The 20,625-nt window shown below is 35.9% G+C and overlaps 1 protein-coding gene across 11 annotated transcripts in view; it reads left to right on the top strand.

Moving 5' to 3' along the window:
• Window positions 1–644: 644 nt before the first annotated feature.
• Window positions 645–20,625, top strand: part of HGF (hepatocyte growth factor) — a 91,980-nt gene continuing 71,999 nt past the window's right edge. For 3 of the 11 annotated variants that reach the window (XM_064289926.1, XM_064289927.1, XM_064289929.1), the window contains exons 1-5: window positions 647–818; window positions 1,078–1,222; window positions 8,080–8,245; window positions 15,464–15,576; window positions 16,197–16,311. In XM_064289926.1, coding sequence (XP_064145996.1) covers window positions 1,135–1,222; window positions 8,080–8,245; window positions 15,464–15,576; window positions 16,197–16,311 — 482 coding nt within the window. In that variant the 5' untranslated portion in view covers window positions 647–818; window positions 1,078–1,134. Of the gene's footprint in view, window positions 819–1,077; window positions 1,223–8,079; window positions 8,246–10,346; window positions 10,605–15,450; window positions 15,577–16,196; window positions 16,312–20,625 lie in introns of those variants that run through there. The other 8 variants (XM_064289921.1, XM_064289922.1, XM_064289923.1 and 5 more) reach the window with 6 other exon arrangements.

Raw genomic sequence — 20,625 nt, 5'->3', positions numbered from 1 at the left:
AGGCTGGTGGGCACATGAAGGGGGATGGAGCTGAAGGAGATAGGCACATTCATTATTCTTGATGAATTTCTAGTGAAAGTTAGTCTTAGAAGATATACACACACATATGTGCGGTGTGTATGGATATAGTTTGTGCTGTATTTACCTGCCAGGGAGAAGCAATGGATAATGTCAGTCTCCCAGATATAACGAAGACCATCACCAGGTTTTTTCGCAGACCCCAAATCAGACTTTTTTTTTTTTTTTTAATACACTTTGGGCAAATCTGTGGTAACTTTGGAGCTTAGTATAGCATCTGAAAAAATAAATAAAAAGAACCTGCCTACTCTGAGCACATGAGGCAGAGGCAATTTCCCACCTGACAATGTGGGTGCTTTGTTTTGCCCATTTTAAATTTTATTTTGGCCCACAATACACACCCTTTTCTTATCTAGTCTCTGTCTACCTGTGCAGGACCTGCCTAGTCTCTGCTTTCTCGCCTGCCTCCCTCTGGGTCTTTAGGGAACCAGTGTCTGTATTTTGAATCCCTAGATGGCTGGAGCAGTGACACTAGACAGATTAGGAGGTAGGGCACATTTGGCTGAAAGGCGGCTCTTTGCTTTCTTATTATGCTGCTTCCCCTTCCTCTTTTCCCAAATAGATATGTAAACACATGTATTTTCCAGTTTAAATTTAGCGAATTGGTCCTCTGCCTGTGCCTTGATTTAGCTATTGGGTCCAGCCTTGCTCCTCCCTTCCCTGTTCAGATAGGAGCCACTGGGATCTGGAGCTCCTGCTTCCAAATTGAAGCTGGCCTCAGGCCAGGTGACCTTTTCTTTGTAAGTTTCTTTCCTATGCAGAGAAGGCGGTGGGGGGAGGCTGGGATCTGTTTGGTGTTGTTTGGGGTGGGGGGGGTGGGTAGAGCAGTGGGGAAAGGAGGAGGGTGGAAGAGAGTGAAGGGCTGTTGTTAAACAGTTTCTTACCGTAAGAGGGAGTTCAGACCTAGATCTTTCCAGTTAATCACACAACAAACTTAGCTCATCGCAATAAAAAGCAGCTCAGAGCTGACTGGCTTCTTTAGGCACTGACTCTGAACAGGATTCTCTTACCCAGGCATCTCCTCCAGTGGGATCCGCCAGCTCGTCCAGCAGCACCATGTGGGTGACCAAACTCCTGCCAGTCCTGCTGCTGCAGCATGTTCTCCTACACCTCCTTCTGCTTCCCATCGCCATCCCCTATGCAGGTTAGTTTTCTCTTCTTTCTTATCATTGCTATTATTATCTTAAGTCTCTCTTGCTAGTCTTACCTTTTCCTTCTGACACTGCCTAGTCCCAGCATCCTTTCTTAACTCAGTCAGTGGCGTGGGTTTTTAAAAACCTTTCCTCATGCTTTGTTTTGACATCTTTTTTTTCTGTTTGAAAAGCATTTAAAATGATAATTAACCTCCCCTCAGCCTCCCGTCCCCCATCCCAATCAGCCCTGCCCCCACCTCACTTTCACTTAGCCTAATAGTTGTGGATTGTGGGGGTAAGAATGAAGTGCTAACACTTGCTGGAACTTTGCTGGTTTGAACAAGTTTAAAGCTAAGGAAAAGGTCTGGTCTGAACTGGGGAGAGTGATGGTCAGCACAGCAGGGAGCCATCCTTTTCCAGAAGGCAATTTTCCATGGCAATCCAGTCTCCACATCCCCAGTCCAACATTCGGGGCCAAATTATGACTTTATACAGGTTTTCCTTTGGAAAGACAAATTAAATTCTGAGAATATGCGTGTTACAAAAATGAAAGAGAAAGCCTCTCTTCTTAAGATCTCATTCTTTCTGGGTATGGATGTCTGCCCTTTCGAGACTGCAGTGCAAGGAAGACATAAATTGTGTGACTTTGATTAAAGCTGCAGAACTGCTCCCCTCAATCTCCTGCTTTCTCCCCTGAGTATAAAACTTGGGGAGGGGTTACTTAGGAGTGCATATTGCCTGCTCATTTACAGATTTCATTTGTTGCTTTTGGGAGTTTCTGTTGTTATCAGTATAAGAGGAAACATCTGTACTTGGTTGTATTATCATTGTAGTGGCTGGGATACCAAAGGGAGAAGGCGGTGAGCATCAAGGGTGGGCACAGGGGAATAAAAGAATGGAACAAATACCCAGATGGTAGACATGGTCTTTTTAAAATATAAAACAGAGGGCTGGCTATATCTTTTGGGGTGAATTAAATATGAAATTCATCAGACCTCTGTTCTAGTTTCTGATGTATTCCAAGGGTTGACAACTTCAAAACGAACTAAACAACAAGAAAAGTCATTCAACCCACCTGGCTTTCTTCTATTTTGTTAAGTGGTCCTTCTGGGAAGTGACATTGTTTGGGAAGGGTCAATTTGAAAGCATTTAAGTGAAATTTCTACAAAAGGTGAAATAGAAATTAGTTCAAACCATTCGTTATATAGCAAGCAGGTTAACATACTTGAGATGTGCCACTTTAAAATGGATTCTTATTAGATATTGCTGGTTTAGGGGATTCTAAGCATACACGGGAATTATGGCTAATATTTGGAGGGCTTATATTTCTAAAGATAAAAATGTTGGTGTTCTGAAGTAGAATATGGTTACCTGAAATCATCTGTGCTAATGAAAGGAGAACACGGTAAGGAAAACCCAAACAGTAGATCAACCATAGACAATGTCTATTTGTTTTTGGCATGCCTTACAGGGTTTTGGCAGGGGATATATATTCATAATTATATTTCACTCTGGCCAATGCTGAAATGACTGTGTTTCCTGAGTATAGGGAAAATGCAGCCCAAGAGTGTGCTGGCAAGCAGGGAGAGCCCAACTGGGAATTACAGATATGCTGTGAATAATTCCTGAAGTGGATAGTGCTAAGATATATCATCAAAAGAGGGCCTTCCTTTGTTTGGGTGGCAAGTGTGTTTTGATTTCTTTTTTTTTTTAAATAAATTTCTCCAAAATAGAAAGCATAGGTAGCCCTCTTAGAATACACAAAAAAGGGTTGTTCTTTTTTATGTCATGTAAAGTTGAACATTTTAGAGTTTTTATTTTTGGTTGTTTTTGTTGCTTGCTTTGGTTATACTTTTTGGTTTACTATATGGCTTATATTTGTGCATATTGTAAAATAATGCAATTTTAGAAAAGACACAGATACTATAATAAGTTGCTAACCAATTATGAAGAAAATGCACTTTGAAAGTACTTTATTAAAAAATTTCTTAAGAAATATTTAATAGTAGACCCAAGCCATCCTTGTAGGAATTGGCCTACATAGGATTATCCTCTTTCCGTACCCACCTACACTGGAAACAAATACTCAATCCCCGATAATAAAAACAGCATTAAATGAGCATCTAATATCCAAGAGCCTGTGCAGGATACAAAGATGAACAAATGAGAAAGAAAGCTCCATTTTTTGAGCAACTGCTATGGATAAATTTCTAAAATTAAAATTTATTTAATTCTAATAAGATTATTGAATTATTTTACCAGAGGAAACCAAGGCTAAAGACTTTAATTATGTTATCTTTTATCTTAGCTAGTTGTGGGACAGAACTGAGAGCCCTACCTAGATCTATAAATCTGTGTGAGTGAAATAGGTAGGTTTTTTTCTTCTTTTATTCACAGTGAAATAAAATCAAATGAAAATCACTTTTTAAAAAATCTATTTTGCTAAGTGATATGAGAAAAGCCTTGGGTTAGAAATATTATTATACTATGGTTACAAATTTATTTCTAGCTTAGGGGATCAAATCAGGATTATGGAGTACATGACACTCAAGCTGAGCATGAAATAATGGTTATATAGCATGGTTGGTGCCTAAGTTAGAGGAACACAAAGTGGCAACGGCATAGAGGTAAGAAAGTGAAAGCTATGTCCTAGAAAGAAGAAGTAACCAATTGGGGCTAGAGTACTGGGTATGTGATGGGGAGCAGTATCACCTGTGATTGGAAAATAAGACTGGAGTAGCATGAACAGGCTTGAATGTGATGCTCAAACCATGCGGTCTCTATTCTGGACATCATGGGCAGCAGTTGAAAGTGTATCAGTTGACAAGATACTTAATTGAAGTTGTAGTTTAGCTGGTTGCTTCAGTTGCAGTGTGAAGGGGGAGTTGTATGCTGAAATGGGCAGTGAAAGCAGAGACCTGGAGGGGCTCCTATAACTACGAAACCCTAAACAAGGAAGTGGAAAGAAGGAAAAGGAGGGAAATATCTAGGCAGGACCCTAATCTTGGACATCATTTTGTAAATTTCCTGGGAAGAGATTATTGTGCTGTTTCCCACGTACAAACATATTATTTAAATCTGACATGATCTTTCAATCTTTTTCTTTTGACATCTTTCTTTGTGATACTGTTTCCTTCTTTGAAAAGGGGAGATGATTGTCCTTTTGGGAAATCCAAGTCCTTTGATTCTAACAATGAAAATTCGAACTTCTTTTTATGATTCTTGTCTTTGGGTAGTTTAAAATCTCAAGTCACAATCATTCCCTTCCATTAATTACTTGTATACTTTCATCTTAACATCTTGCCACCTCAAGCTGTTAATCACTAATCTTGGGGGTAGATTTCTTAGAATGTGTGGAGCCAAATTCCTGCTTCTTTCCACACCCTGCAAATCCTTCCTTGCACTGATTTTCCTTTGAAGTCAATGGTTAGTCCACACAGAGAAGAAAATATATGAGGTATTGAGAGAAATGATTGTGAAGCCCAGGGACCAGAGGGAGAAATGTGTCTTTCTTCAAGCACCTTAATACATTTGACCCTACTTTATGTTTGCAGGTTTTCACTAGGATCCTAATGATTTCGGTTCTAAAATAGGGACGTCACGTTCTTGAGGAAATATAGTTTCCAGAATGTTTTCTCATACTGGAAGAAGGGAAAAGGGAGTTGTAATATAAAGCACAGGAAAGCATGACAAAGTTGCAATGATCTCTCAGCCTTTGATTTCATTTCAGTATTTTGTTTATAAACTTCAACTAACAGTCACACACAAAAAATAGTGGGGAAAAATCTGATCCAAAGATATTTTTGAGTTTCTTCCCAAATTAAGCTTGGCTTTTAACTGTTTTCAGTAAAACAAGCATCAGTTGTTAATACATATGGAAAAGAAAGTTGGAACTATTTTCAGCAAAGGAATTTTATTTTCAGATGCTTTTTTGAATGGCTTCTGTTTTGAATTTTTCTTTTATTGAAGAAGGAATTAATTTTATAGATATGTAGATTACACGACGTACAACTAGCTACAACTTCACATTTTTTGAAGAATTAGTTACTTACCTAGTAGAAGTGATTCAATTTTAAGGGAAAGTTTCTAAGTCATGAGAAGTAAATGGTGAGAAGAGAATCCTAGTATCTGGTTTCCATTGCCCTGATTAGCTTTGTAGCCCCAGACAAGCTTTTCACTTGCATTTATTATCTAGGATGTGGAAATCATAGATTTGTTTGTTTTCTGGAATACTTTTTGATCTTTAGATGAAACGTAGGGTTGGAAGAACTCATCAACAAATGAGAGTGGACTGTTTTTATGACGTACAACCACAATTAATACATTTTAATAGGACAGCTGAGGATCAGTAGAATGAAACACACCAACAATTTCATAGGGCCATTTTTCTCTACAATAGTCCTCATTGCTTGACTTTATATTGTGTGGTATTGGCAAAAGAAATAGAGCATAGACCAGGCATTCTCTTTTATTTAATAATTAATAGAATACATTTATGAGTTTAATGTTTGTCTTAGACTTTTTTGAATTTGTTTATATGCTATTCTAAACATACATAATAAATATATTTACATCAGGCTAATTTTAATTACATACTTTTAGTTAACAGAATTCATTTTGAAGTCTATATTTAAAATTGTCCCACTTTAGTGGACAGTTTTTTTTTTTTTAATACATTTTTTTGTATCCATTAATTGTTTTTTGCTTCTAAGAAATATTGAAAGTTATATGAGAAATCAGATGATTATTATGATGGGAAATAAAAAATAGCACCTAGAAAGTAGTGCAGTAAGGTCGAAGGAAGGAGAAACTTTTAATAGAGAAACATATCTCCCATTAACATGGTCCTGGATCACAACATTTGAAAATATCGCACATTCTTTGAATGAGATACTGTCTCTTACTGCCAAAAATTATGGGTTGAAATTTCAATACTTTTCATATTCACATTTTTTAGCAAATTGACTCTAAATGCTTACTTGGTAATTATAGCTTAAAAAGCTCTTTCAATTCAAAGTTAATATAACTTCTTTTGTAGATTGAGTAACTGGGTATTAACATTTCAGGTAATTAAACAAGATCATTTGGCAAGTCAATAAGAATGTCAGCATTTATAGAAGGCATATGTTGATAGATTATTTCATTAGTTGAATTTCTATTTTAAAATGTCTTTTAAACTGTCTTGGTTGTAAACATAGGGATTACATCCTGTTGGGTAAAAAAAAAAAAAAAAGTTAAAGATGAAAACATCATTCCAGGAATTAGCATTTATTATGGACTAAAAAAAAAAAAAAAAAACGAGAAATATCTGCATGTTTAAAACAAACAACTGAAGCCAGTGGTTACTGGCAAATATGAAGTACGATGCCATTCTTGGTAACCCATTTTGCTAGCCATGTTTCCAGATTTTCAACATAAAAATTTCACTCCCTTTTCCAGACAGATTTCACCATATATGAAGACCAGCAATGTATTTTCTGCTCTACTCTCCAAGTTTCTTTCCTATTGATATCTCTAAACTAAATCTTCAGAGAATGCTTACAAACCGTATTTTCACATGCATTCTTAGCAATTCTTAAAGAAAAATGGCATCATGAGTGGTTAAGTGTGAGGATTCTGAAGGGAAGCAGCTGCATTTCAAATCTGAACTCTAAATGGTCAATTAATTTTCCGCTTGGTCTTGGTTTTTAAATCTTTAAAATGGATATAATAATCTAACCTTGACTTCTTTACAAAGGTGTTCAAAAGAATTGACAAGCAAAAGAGGGACACACTCATGATCATCTTCATTACCCCCCAAAAAACAAACCTGTTGCTGTCAAGTCAATTCCGACTCATAGCTACCCTATAGGGCAGAGTAGAACTGTCCTATAGGGTTTCCAAGGAGCAGCTGGTGGATTTGAGCTGCTGACCTTTTGGTTAGTAGCCGAGCTATTAACCACCGTGTTACCAGGGCTCCCATTACACAACAACTGCAATATGTTAGATCTTTTGATCCCCATGGTGAGGACGGTGGTCATCATTAGAAACTGGGTTACATTGGGGAAATTGAGAATAAAGAAACAAGTTCTTGATACTCTAAATACAAAACTAAGAGTAAGTCTTTAAAAAAAAAAAAAAAAAGTCTTTTAGGATGTTTTAATTCTGTTTTTCAGCTATTTTAGTAGGAATCTTTCTGCTATCTAGGGGCCTTTTAGAATACTTTCATGAAGAAAAATGATATTGCTACATTAAAGGATGAAGTTTTACATACATTTGATTTACAGCACTTGGCTTGATCTCAAGACAAACAGTTCAGTGATACTAAGAAATAGTGCCCAAAAGCACAGAAAACATTTATATAATAAATGAGAAAAGAAGGGCTAAAACATGGATAGTGTGAAGTATTTTAAAGAACAAGGCAGAAAAATTTACCTAGTGCACAGCTTTTATTGAAAAATTTCTCACCTGTCTTTGAATTGGCTTATAATACTGCAATTTATGAAAGGACCAATTGTAGAAGGATATGGAAAATTTAATTGTAAAGCATGACATAGTATGATTCTGTCACTGATACTTGCTTTTATGTTGCTTGGAGAATATCACATTATTTATTTCTTTGGAGTGAACTCTGTCCTACCTTTTAAAAGTGTCTTTCATTTTAAAAATGTAGATAAGTGACTCCACATCACAAGTTACTTGTTTTTCCCTGGTTACAATATTCTTTTCTTACTCTTAACTATCTGTGAGTATCATTCCCCCAAACTACTCCCCTCCACTCCACGGTGTAGTATGTTGTCATGCAAAATCCTTATCTTGTAGATGACCCTTAAGGACATTCTTTTAAATGAACCTTAAAAGCATTTCCCCCCATTTTTTTTTTTAATAGAAGGACAGAGGAAAAGAAGAAATACACTTCATGAATTCAAAAAGTCAGCAAAAACTACCTTAATTAAAGAAGACCCATCACTGAAGATAAAAACCAAAAAAATGAACACAGCAGACCAATGTGCCAATAGATGTATTAGGAATAAAGGACTTCCATTTACTTGCAAGTGAGTTACTTCATTTTTTTTCCTAGGGTAATTTTCTAAAATAGTATGTAGTCATTACAATCATGTTTCATTGTATTCATCGTAATTTGCCCTTAAAGTTACAACCTTGATTCTAGTTTTAATTCATTACAACACAAAATTTACCTCTCAGTTGACAGAAATATACCTTGAATAAGGTAGAGTACATATACTGTATCTTTTAGAATCCACAGTGGCTTTGGTTATGGAATTTATGTTTTCTCACCTTATAAGCAATTGAATTCTAGGAACTAAAATTCAGTTGGATAGACTTATCTTCCTAACTATTTAAAATATTCTCTTTAGAGTAAACTTTTTTATTTTTCTTTCAAGTGGAGTGGAGAAATTTTTAGAATATGAATTGGGCAACATCCAAGCTTTCCTGTGACTTTTATTGTCTATTGTTAGTTGCCCTCCAATTCATGGCCACCTTACATATAAAACAACAAAACATTGTCCAGCTGTACCATCTCCATGATCTTTGAGATATGTTTTGGCCCACTGTTGAGGCTTTTATATCATTGTCTATAGGGATTTAAATAAATTGTTTTGAGATAACTAGATAAAAAGTAGAGGAACTAGTGTCAGCAGCAGAGGCTGTTTAAAAGATGTAAGGAAGTAGCCATGATGAAGTTTTAGGTGAATAGTGATAGGGTAATTCAAAGGGGTATGAGGGAGCTCAAGGGGAGAGTTTCTTATCTTTTGACCATCCCTGTGTGACCTTACAGGGAAGCATCCCTTACTATTTTGTCAGTAATCATAGAAGAAAAAAAACGTAGTTTTGGTCCATGAAGGTAACAATTTCCTCTGAATATTCTCCCAGACTGCCAGAGGAAGATGCATTTCTTAGTTCTTCCTGAACATTCCCTTCCCTCCCTTCCTTTCCACCTTTTAATTCCCTATTTCATACCATTTTTTACAGGATGGCACATGGAATCCTGTAAATTTTGAATTCTACTTTATTATATCAGGACAGTAATGTAAAATGTGAACATAGGGTTTGGTAATGTCATGGCAAGAAGTTCTAATTTTATCTTGCTTTTTTCTCTGAGGAATGAGTGTTATGAGGAAAGGACATGGTCAGAAAAGCTCTCAACAGATTTAGGGGGATCAGAGACTATCTCCTTTCTATTCATCTACAGCTCTTCTAGAAGCATTTTTATGGCCAAACTGCCAGTTTCAGGGATATATTTCTGACAAGAAGAGTGGGAAATTGATTTTGCAAGTATGTTTCTATGATAATTCCTTGACTTTCCTATAGAAGCCTAAAGATTGTTTAAAAATAAATTAGAGAAAATAACTCTCAACCAACAAGTCAGATATAGATTTATGGAGATGTTCTGGCAATTGAATAGATTGGATTTGTTGTATTTTCCTATCTCAGGGTTGGAAGGTTGGGGTAAAGGGAATGGGAAAATCACATCACTCATTGTTCATTTTTAAGTTTGAATCTCATAATAAACTCTCCTGGGCCCACAAGTAAGAAAAACAGTGCCACTCAATTCTCAAGTTAGTCGGCTTTATGTTTGGGTGGGGGGTGCAGGCAGAGCAGGGGAGCTTTTATTTAGTAGAAAGTAAAATAATTTTGGTGCATCAGAACACATATGTAGCCTGATTAATAAATCTTCATGTATACCATGTATATGAGGTTTCATACTTTCCTACTATATTCTGGTTGAGTTAGATTTAGTTTCCAATTTTATGGCAACCTGTCCAGGATACTACATGTAACATTAGCTATGTACATCCAAAGTTGTTCTCCCCAGAAATGGTGTCATCTTCCTCACCCATCTACTCCTCACCATCTACTCCATATACTTACGTATTTGATATCCCTATTATATTAGTTATTTAGAATTGAACAAAGTATGATACTCAAATTAGATTCTAAATGAATCAAAGGATTGTGTTTGCAGACATGTTACATGGACCAGAATAGTTGGAATACAATGGAAAATACTCCAAATTGCTTGGAATAAAGCAGCAAAGCTGTATGAAGGCATCTGTGAATGGAGTGGGGGTGGGGTGGAATATTCTCAAACACTGTATCTTCTTGAAGATATCAACAATATTGATTTTACAGAGATGCGAGTTCCTCTTTGGTGAGTAGAAAAGACAACTAGAATGCCTGACTCTAAGATCTTCAGAAAACTGCTAATCCGTGAATTGACTTAAGAGAAGACAGAAAGTTTTCCTCTTCTAACTGTGACTGAGTACCTGGTACTGGAATTGCCCTCTTGTCATGAACAACTGGAAGACTGGACAAAAGAAACTCTTAAAAGGAGGATGATAATTAAATAAGGCTAAGATGAAGACTTTTAAATCACACATGAAAGAAAAGGTAACTCATGATATTTAATGGCTTTGGATCACTCTACATGGAGGTCTAAAATAGTATAGTGAAATACTTTTCTGAGAGTACATGCCACTGTAATGGAATGAGAGGAATGAAGAATGAGATTAGCAAACTGGAAACTGCCACCCACTTCCAATACGGGTGCACCTTTGTAGTTATAGACACAAATCTTTCATATTCCAATGGGGCTCATGAGTCTTCAGAAAAAGAAGAAAAAAAAACCATGCTAATCTGCAAAAGGATTTCACATCATACCAAACCAAAAACCAAACCCACTACCGTCTAGTCGATTCCAATTCACAGAGACCCTATAAGACAGAATGGAACTGCCCCATAGAGTTTCCGAGGAGTGCCTGGTGGATTTGAACTCCTGACCTTATGGTTAGCAGTCATAGCTCTTAACTATGCCACCAGGGTTTCCTTCATATCATAGTTATTTGTTTATATAAAAGTAATTTATAAATGTGCATTATATTTATATTTTAATGTGAGCTTAAGTGAGGGGTTACTGATTTCCATAACTTTAAATTTTCTCTTTAGATGTGTATTTAGTTTTTATCTTTATTCTTTATCTACTTACTATGCTTTCAAGGTCATCTAATTACTTCTTTCCTGTCCCCTGCAATAGAAAATGTAAGATATTTTGCAAGAGCTTACCATCTTCCAGATCAAAATTTAAGTCTACTTTTAGCTGACTCTCTCTTACCAAGTTGTTTTGTCACAGCTGAAAAAATATACTTTTATAATTTATTCTTAATATTTTACTTGTAAAATATTTTTAGAAGTAAATTTTTCAAAATACCTACATGTAAATCAGAGTGTAAAATTTACGAATATAATTTTTGAAGTTATCTGCATATAGAATAAAATGCAATAAATGAAAAATATAAAACAATAGATAAAATATTTTAAATAATTTATTATCTTTTTAACAAGCCCTGGTGTTGCAACAGAGCCCTGGTGGCACAGTGGCTAAGAACTCTGCTGTTAACCAAAAGGTCAGCAGTTTAAATCCACCAGCTGCTCTTTGGAAGCCCTATGGGGCAGTTCTTTTTGTCCTATAGGATCTCTGAGTCTGAATCCACTTGACAGCAACGGGTTTGGTTTGATTTTTTGGTTTGGTGGTACAACAGCTGCTAACTGAAAGGTTGGTGGTCTGAACTCACCCAGTGGCTCCTCCAAAGGAAAGAGACTGAAGATCTGCTTCTAGAGAGATTACAGCCGAGATTACCCTATGGGGCAGTTCTACTGTGTAACATGGGGTCCCTATAAGTTAGAATCCACTCAGTGGCACCCAACAAAAACAAGATTTGTCTTTTTTGTGTTTGTTTTGTAAAAATTGTTTCTTGTGAGCGGCCATCTAAGACACTCCACTGGTGTCACCCTGTCTGGAGCAAGGGCAAATGAAGAAAACCAAAGACACAAGGGAAAGATTAGTCCAAAGAACAAATGGACCACAACTACCACAGCCTCCACCAGACAGAGTACAGCACAACTAAATGATGATCAGCTACCACCACCGGCTGCTCTGACAGGGATCACAATACAGGATCCCAGACAGAGCTGGAGAAAAATGTTGAACAAAATTCTAACTAAAAACAAAAGCAAAAAAACCCAGACTTACTGATCTGACAGAGTCTGTAGAAACCCTGGGAGTATGGCCCCTGAACACTCTTTTAGCTCAGTAAGGAAGTCCCTTCTGAGGTTCACCCTTCAGCCAAAGATTAGACAGGCCCATAAAACAAAATGAGACTAAATGGGAACACCAGCCCAGGGGCAAGGATGAGAAGGTAGGAGGGGACAGGACAGCTGATAATGGGGAACTCAAGGTCGAGAAGAGGAGAGTATTGACATGTCGTGGGGTTGGCAACCAGTGTCATGAAATAATATGTGTATTAATTGTTCAATGAGTAGTTTGCTCTGTAAACTGTCATCTAAAGTATAAGAAAACAAAAAAAGCAAAGATATAGAAGATAAGCAGGCAGGGAAACTAGAGTACTGGAAATGGAACAAATTGAACACAAAGAGAATGTTGACACAGTATGATACATGTAACTAATGCCACTGAAAAATTTGTGTGGAATTGTCAAATGGGAACTTGCTATGTAAACTTTCACCAAAAACTCAATAAAATATTATTTAAAAAAATAGTATCTTATTTAAAATTCATTTAAAAGTTGTCAAAATACAAATAAATAAATGGCAAATTTGAAATATCTAAATTACTAAAAAATTAGATTCTTAAAAGTACATTATATGGAATGGAAGAGAAAATCCTTATTCTTAGATAATCTGTGTATGTCCTTTAACTGAATATTTGTACATGGTGGCATTGCAATTAGCATGAACGTAGTGAGAAGGATAGTTTTAATACCATTCCTTAATGGAAGGAAGACAATTCAGAATTCCAACTTCATATACTGTATTGTAAGGAATGATAACAAGTACTCTGTTTTATATTTACTAACTATACCCGGAAACCCTGGTGGCGTAGTGGTTAAGTGCTACGACTGCTAACCAGGTCAGCAGTTCGAATCTACCAGGCACTCCTTGGAAACTCTATGGGGCAGTTCTACTCTGTCCTACAGGGTCACTGAATGGGTTTTTACACTATACTCGTTCCCCACACATCTGTCAGTTTGTCGTACTGTGGGGCTTACGTGTTGCTATGATGCACGGTCACCCATGGCAAATAGGTTTCAGCTGAGCTTCCAGACTAAGACAGACTAGGAAGAAAGACCCAGTGGTTTACTTCTGAAAAGAATTAACCAGTGAAAACCTTATGAACGAATAGCAGTGGAACATTGTCTGATATAGTGCTGGAAGATGAGCCCCTCAGGTTGGAAGGCACTCAAAAGACGACTGGGGAAGAGCTGCGTCCCTCAAAGTAGAGTCGACCTTAATGATGTGGATGGAATCAAGCTTTGGGTACCCTCATTTGCCGATGTGGCATGACTCAAAATGAGAAGAAACAGCAGCAAACATCCATTAATAATCGGAATGTGGAGGGTAGGAAGTATGAATCTAGGAGGACCAATCAGTCTCTGGAAAAGGATACCATGCTTGGTACAGTAGAGGGTCTGCAAAAAAGGGAAAGACCCTTAATGAGATGGATTGACACAGTGGCTGCAACAATGTACTCAAGCATAACAATGATTGTGAAGATGGCGCAGGACTGGGCAGTGTTTGGTCTGTTTTACATAGGGTGGGTATCCTTCAGAACTGACTTGACAACACCTAACAACAACAACCCATCAGCCACTGTACGGGAGAAAGATGTGGCAGCCTCCCACACTAAGGATTTACAGCTTTGGAAACCCTAAGGGACGGTTCTACTCTGCCCTATAAAACTGAGTCAGAATCAACTCAATAGCGGTGGGTTTAGTTGTGGTATACTATTCTCAAGGAGCGCTGATTGTGCAGTGGTTAAGTACTTGGCTGCTAACCAAAAGGTCAGCAGTTCAAAAACACCAGCTGCTCCATGGGAGAAAGGTGTGGCAGCCTGCTTCGGCAAACATAGCCTTGAAAACCCTATGGGGCAGTTCTACTCTGCCCTATGGAGTCACTATGAGTCGAATTGTCTTGATGACAATGGGTTTGGTTTTTGGTATAATATTCTCAGTTAAGAGTTTTTTTGGTGTGGTTTTTTTTTTTGTTTTGTTTTGTTGTAGAAAAGGCTTAGAAAGACTGTAGAATGATTTCTTTAATGAACAACAACAAAACAATGTAATACTTAGGAGTAAAACATTAGTAATTTTTCTTCAAGGTTATATATCAAGAGCATATTATCTGTGATACTAATTTTTAATATAAAATTCTGTGCAAGCAAATCTATTTAGAAAACATCGGCATAACTATACAAGTATTCACATGGCAAGATTTTATAGCTTAATATGCTTAAATGCTTTATAACTCACCAAGAAGATATATGCAAAATTTCACAAAGTTATTTGACTTCAGATCTTGTTTTCCTAGAAGAATCTCCTGGTGCAGGTAACTTGTCTAATATACTTTAGGGAATATAACTTTAATATACAATTTTATAGAATTATAAACATTGGATATTAATCATGATATTTCAAATATAATCATTTGCATGTAATTGGAAACAAAATTTTCCAACTCTTCACATTTACTAAAAAAAAAAAAATCTTCAGAAATAACCTAACTTGCTAAGTTTTATATTGATTTTACTTGTAGAAGCCCTCATTTTTACAATAACATAAGACTATTCCAAATTGTACTCAATCTAATATTTAAATCTACACCTAAGCCATGGAGTTGATTCTGACTCATGGTAACCCCACGTGAGCCAGAGTAGAATTGTGCTCTATAGGATTTTCAATGGCTGATATATTTTTTTGGAAGCAGGTTACCAAACCTTTCTTCTGAGGAGCCTCTGGGTTGACTCACACCAACGTTTTAGTTAGCAACTGGTGGGACCGTTGTTAAAGTGCTCAGCTGCTAACTGAAAGCTCAGCAGTTTGAACCAACCAGCCACTCCATGCAAGAAAGATGTGGTCGTCTGCTTCTCAAAGTTTTAGATCCTTGGAAACCCTATGGGGCAGATCTGCTCAGTCCTATAGGGTTGCTATGAGTCAGAACTGACTTGTTAGCAGTAAGCTTGGTTTTTGGTTTTGGGCATCACCCACGGCTATGAGAACTTAGTTTTGTCTTTTTTGTTTGACTATCAAAACGACGATTTCAAGTATCAGTCATGTTATTAGGTATATGTAACAATGCATCTGTTTTTATATTCCCTTCCTTGGCATACCATGTGTGCATTCTTTTAAAAACTGTATAAATAGTACCATTCCTTCTTTTCATTCAGATATTTTTTTCAGGGCCTTTGTTTTTGATAAGGCAAAGAAACGATGTCTCTGGTTCCCATTCAATAGCATGTCAAGTGGAGTGAAAAAAGGGTTCGGCCATGAATTTGACCTCTATGAAAACAAAGGTAACTGATTTCTCCCTAAATAGTTCATAATAAAATAAAGCTCATTGCAATTTGGTTGCCCTGTTGGAAAATAGTAATCAATATATGTAATTATCTTTTTCTTTCACCTCACATACACATGCATACACATAAACAGACCCATATGATTTTACTGAGATAAAAAAGACAAAATAATTTATGTTATTATTTGATAAATTTAAATAACATATAATTATTTTAAAGTAGCTTTCTGAATTTAATATAGGTTTTAAAATTTACTTAATTTTTGCTTTTACTATTTTGTAAAGATGGGCTATATATTGGATAAGTCACCAAATTAAATTTGCCTAGCCAGTAGAGTAAATTATGTTGAGTACATGGATGAATCTCTGCAGTTATCCACATATATATATACAAAATTAAAATTTGTCAATAGTATTGTTTTGGATTATTCTTAAATGTATTATTTTGAAAATACTAGTAGAAGTTTTAGGAACGAAATGTCAATATTATTTGAAATAGTTTACAAGAGTTAATTATTTACAGTTTTGAATGGAATTTTATTTTTTTGTTTTTCTCTTTCACAAACACAGCATATGTTTCATATACTTATGAAATTTGTCTCTGCTTTCTTCCAATAGACTACATTAGAAATTGCATCATTGGCAAAGGGGGCAGCTACAAGGGAACGGTATCTATCACTAAGAGCGGCATCAAATGCCAGCCCTGGAATTCCATGATACCACACGAACACAGGTAAGAACAGCATGAAAAAAAGAGGATGGAGCCTCTCTTTTTTAAAAAATATGTATTAACAATCTCATGTTACTCCTTCAGAATAATCCTCCAGTTTTATAATAACTTGGCCAAATTTGCTGAATTGTATTAGGGCAAGACATATGTGAACTCATGTCCAATATTTAGCAAATGAAAAATAAATTTATCATTAAGATGTGGCCTATCATTATTTCACTCCATTGTCTCAATTTATAGATCTTGGTGTTTACAAAGAAATAATGAAACAATCTAAAATAAAATACTTTTCTTACTCTCTTTCTTTGTCTTTGAGAAGGTACAACATGAAGCTGCTGGAGAGACTATGATAAACCCCAAGGTGAATCAAAATCTGACCTTACCTGAGAGCCGAGTGTTCCTTAGTCTTGGTGGTTCTCAGCCTTGGCTGCGTATTAACCTCATCTGCTGCAGAGCTCTTAAATAATCTCACCGCCCAGGCTGCATTGTAGACCAATTAAATCAGAATCTCTTGGGGAATAGCCCAAGCACAAGTAATATAGGTAAAATATTTTAAATAATTGTGCAGCCAAAATCAAGAACTAAGAACTCTTGCCTCAGATTGACCAGCTTTCACATTTCACCTGTTGCCTAATGACTGGGGAAAACTTCTCGTTCCGTGGAAATAATGTCTATGTTTAAGAGAAGTGTGTTCATTGTAACAGATGAATACTATTTAAAGATGAATAAACATCACATTCATAGGTTCATTAGACTGAGGGTTTTAATCATTATGGAGAAGAAACATAGATGTCTAATACCAACTAAAAAAGCCCAAAAAAGCCAAACCTGTTGCCGTCGAGTCAATATTGACTCATAGCAAACCCATAGGATGGGGCAGAACTGTCCCATAGAGTTTCCAATGAGCAGCTGGTGGATTTTGAAATTGTCAGCCTTTTGGTGAGCAGCTGAGCTCCTAACCACTGTGCCACCAGGGCTAGAACTAAATACAGTCATAGATTTTCAAGATTTATTTCACAAATTAATAGGAATTGAAGTAGTTTCAAACAGCTGCCCCCTTGGTTATTAAATATGCTAGAAGATTTAACATTGGTGCCATGTAGATAAAAATATTTCCCCTTTACTTTGTAAATATGCTAGTGAGAATTTACCATGTGGCAATCACCTTGCTGTCCAGAGTATCTAGTTTATCTCATTTAATCCTCACAAGAACTACATAGTGTGCATGGCCTTATTAGTTCTATTTTATGCATAATGAAACTGAAGCACAAAGAGCCTCAGTAACTTGTCCAAGGTCATACACATCAAGTAAGGGGTATGGCCAGAATACAAGTCCATCCACTGTCTCTCTGTAACCTGTGCTGTTAACAACCACAGGGCAGGAAACATTTGCCCCATCAGCAGAGTGTGTGCTGTGAATTATTTTGGAAATAGCGGTAATGACTTTGCCTTGAGGAACCCACTTCTTATTCCATTCTACTTTTCTTGGCAAAATTTTGCAAGATGATTTTACTTCAGTAAACAGAGTAGAATTAATTAATAGCTCACGTTAAAAAACCAAAGAGTTAATTGTCCCATACTGAGACAAAAACTGGTATCTAAGGCTAACTAACACCAGCTAACAAGTGTCCAAGGTAAAGAAAGAATTTTATTTAAATTGTAGATCTGTCCTTGAGAAGACGTTAAGTTTTTCATGAACAAAGGAATGGCATTTGAAATCAATCCTACCCCAGTCCAGGAGAGTGCAACAGACTGACCCAGTGGAGGTCTTATTTCAACCCAAATTCCCTATGATTGTGATTCTCTGCTAGACGAGTAAATGTGTAATAGATCTCCCTGGGAAATGGTTTCCCAATTCCAATAAGCTGTCTTACCAAAGAAAATATCCTTGTAATATGGAAGTTTATTACTGGGAAGATCTTGTATATTAATCAAATCCTTTTTTGTATACATCAAGAGAAACACTTAATTTTCATCAATTAGAGACTTATTAGAGTATCTGCGTGCTAGCTTAACACTTTTTAAGTGTTAACTAAAGATTAATTTTATGGGAAATGGGAAAAAGTAGGTCTGTGGCTGGAGAAGTGATTTATTGTTGACTCCCTACATTAAAATATTTTACAAGTGGTTTAATGGGAAGATGATGATAGATGATGAAATTAGTATAGAAGCTTACCCAGAAAATCAGGTGACCTGATATCTACATCTGTATCCTTCACCGGCCACCCAGCATTCATTAAAGAAGCAGATGATGGAGTAGATCAAGTTTTCTATAAACACAGTTTATATTAAAAGAAAAGAAAGAGAGGCTAGCACCTAGAAGATCTAATTTATATTTCAAAGTATATTTGGATATAAACCAATTTTAAATATATCTTCACTTTTCTCAAAGCATTGCTGACAGTAAAAATAGAGAACCAAAAATATACGAATAAAAGCTTTATCACAGAGCCTATGGACTACCACAGGCCTTATGTAAATAGGTTCTCATAAACATTTGTTGAATGAGCACATACATGAAAAGATCAGGACTAGGCTTCATCCCTTGCAAGTATGGGATACTAAAGAAAAACAGGCTAACCACCACAGAAAGCACAAAGAAAATTAGTTAACTTGGGAACAAATCATATACACCAGAAAATGAAGAGATGACCCCGACTGCTTTTTATCCTCCACATCCTAAAAAGGAACTTGATATGGATTGATACCAAATTGTGGAAACGAGGCCATCTTTTTTCTTCATTTTTCATTTTATTAACTCCAGTAGGAATACTTTATATTTCACCCATACCTAGTTTTTATTTCTACTTTATCTCTCTTCCTTCCCACCTGTATTTTTCCTACTAAATCTGATTTGTTCACTACTTCTTCACAGCTTCTTTATGGCTTTAAAAATCCACCGAAAGATGTATGTGTATATATGAGTACTTATTTATTTGTGTGTGTGCATGTGTGGATGGAACAAAAATTCTTTCTAAAACAGGAGATACTTAATATGTTGTATATTTAACATGTAAGGAGCCTTGTTGGCTTAGTATTGAAGTGCTCATCTGCTAGCTGAAAGGTTGGCGGTTCAAACCTACCAGCTGCTTCACTAGAGAAGATGTGGCAGTCTGCTTGCTTAAAGATTTACAGCCTTGGAAACCCTATGAAGCAGATCTACTCTGTCCTATAGGGTCGCTATGAGTCAGAATCAACTTGACGGCAATGGGTTTTTATATTTAACGTGTGCTAAAACCAGTATCTAATTTCTTAGCAAACATAATGTGTAAAATGATATAGAAAAAGAACCCTATAATAGTTTATTCTTCTTACAGTGAAGAAATGGAAAACCAGAAAATAAATTAATTGTTAAGGACTAATTTTAAATAGCAGGGTAGTGATGTATATTGAGGCAACAATGTAGGTTTTGTGATTAACAGTAACTTATTAACATTATAATAACGCAGGTTTTTTAATAAAAATTGAGTTACAGTAGATTTTCCTTAAGCAAATTTGATTAATACATTATTTTATAAAAACATATTTATATAAAGTAAACATCTTTGATTTGATCAGAAAATGGATATTTTCGTGATGAATTTACCATGAAAAGTTGAGGAAGTGGCAAAAATGAGAGAAACTAATTTGCAAGCAATCGCACTAACAAAAGATATCCTAAAATTTTCTGGAAAGATGGGGCTAAAACTGAGAACTAAAAACAAATTACTTCATTTTCTTTTGCAAATTTATTATTATTGTTTGGAACTATGAAATCATGATGAGCTTTAAGTTTATTATAGTTTTTTGTCAGTCACATATGGCCTAATACCTTATTTTTGTTTCTCCATATTTAAATGCTAGTGAAGTAAGGATATAAAATCTTTATCTAAAGACACTTTGAAGTTGAATAATGTTAGTAATATCTCATAAGTTCCTTGTAAAAGCTAAGGTATTATTGTCTTTTAAAACAGATCATTTCTTTTTGACCAATAATTTATATTTTCTGAGTACTTAACTCTTTAACTCTTTGGTGTATGTTCCTGTCCAAATGAAGGAATTTTGCTTGGTACCCAATGCAAGTCTGCACTGATTTTGTGTCACAGAATAAAGAAAAATGATGATTTCTTCATTGGATGTTTGGATGTGTAAAATCCTTGAATGTGACTAATTTAAATACCATTTGGAACTCAGAGATTAAAAGCAGAAATGAAGCTTTAGAGCAAAAACTGTACTGAGTATTGGAAATGTAACTGGATTTTCAAAGAAAAATTTTACTAGTGTTATCTATAAACCCAAACCAAACCTGTCAAATTGATCCTGACTCATAGTGGCCCT

The sequence above is a fragment of the Loxodonta africana genome, chromosome 8, assembly GCF_030014295.1.
Source record: "Loxodonta africana isolate mLoxAfr1 chromosome 8, mLoxAfr1.hap2, whole genome shotgun sequence".
Lineage (NCBI taxonomy): Eukaryota > Metazoa > Chordata > Mammalia > Proboscidea > Elephantidae > Loxodonta > Loxodonta africana.
The sequence above is the reverse complement of the archived record's forward strand: the minus strand, read 5'-3'. Positions and strand labels throughout refer to the sequence as shown.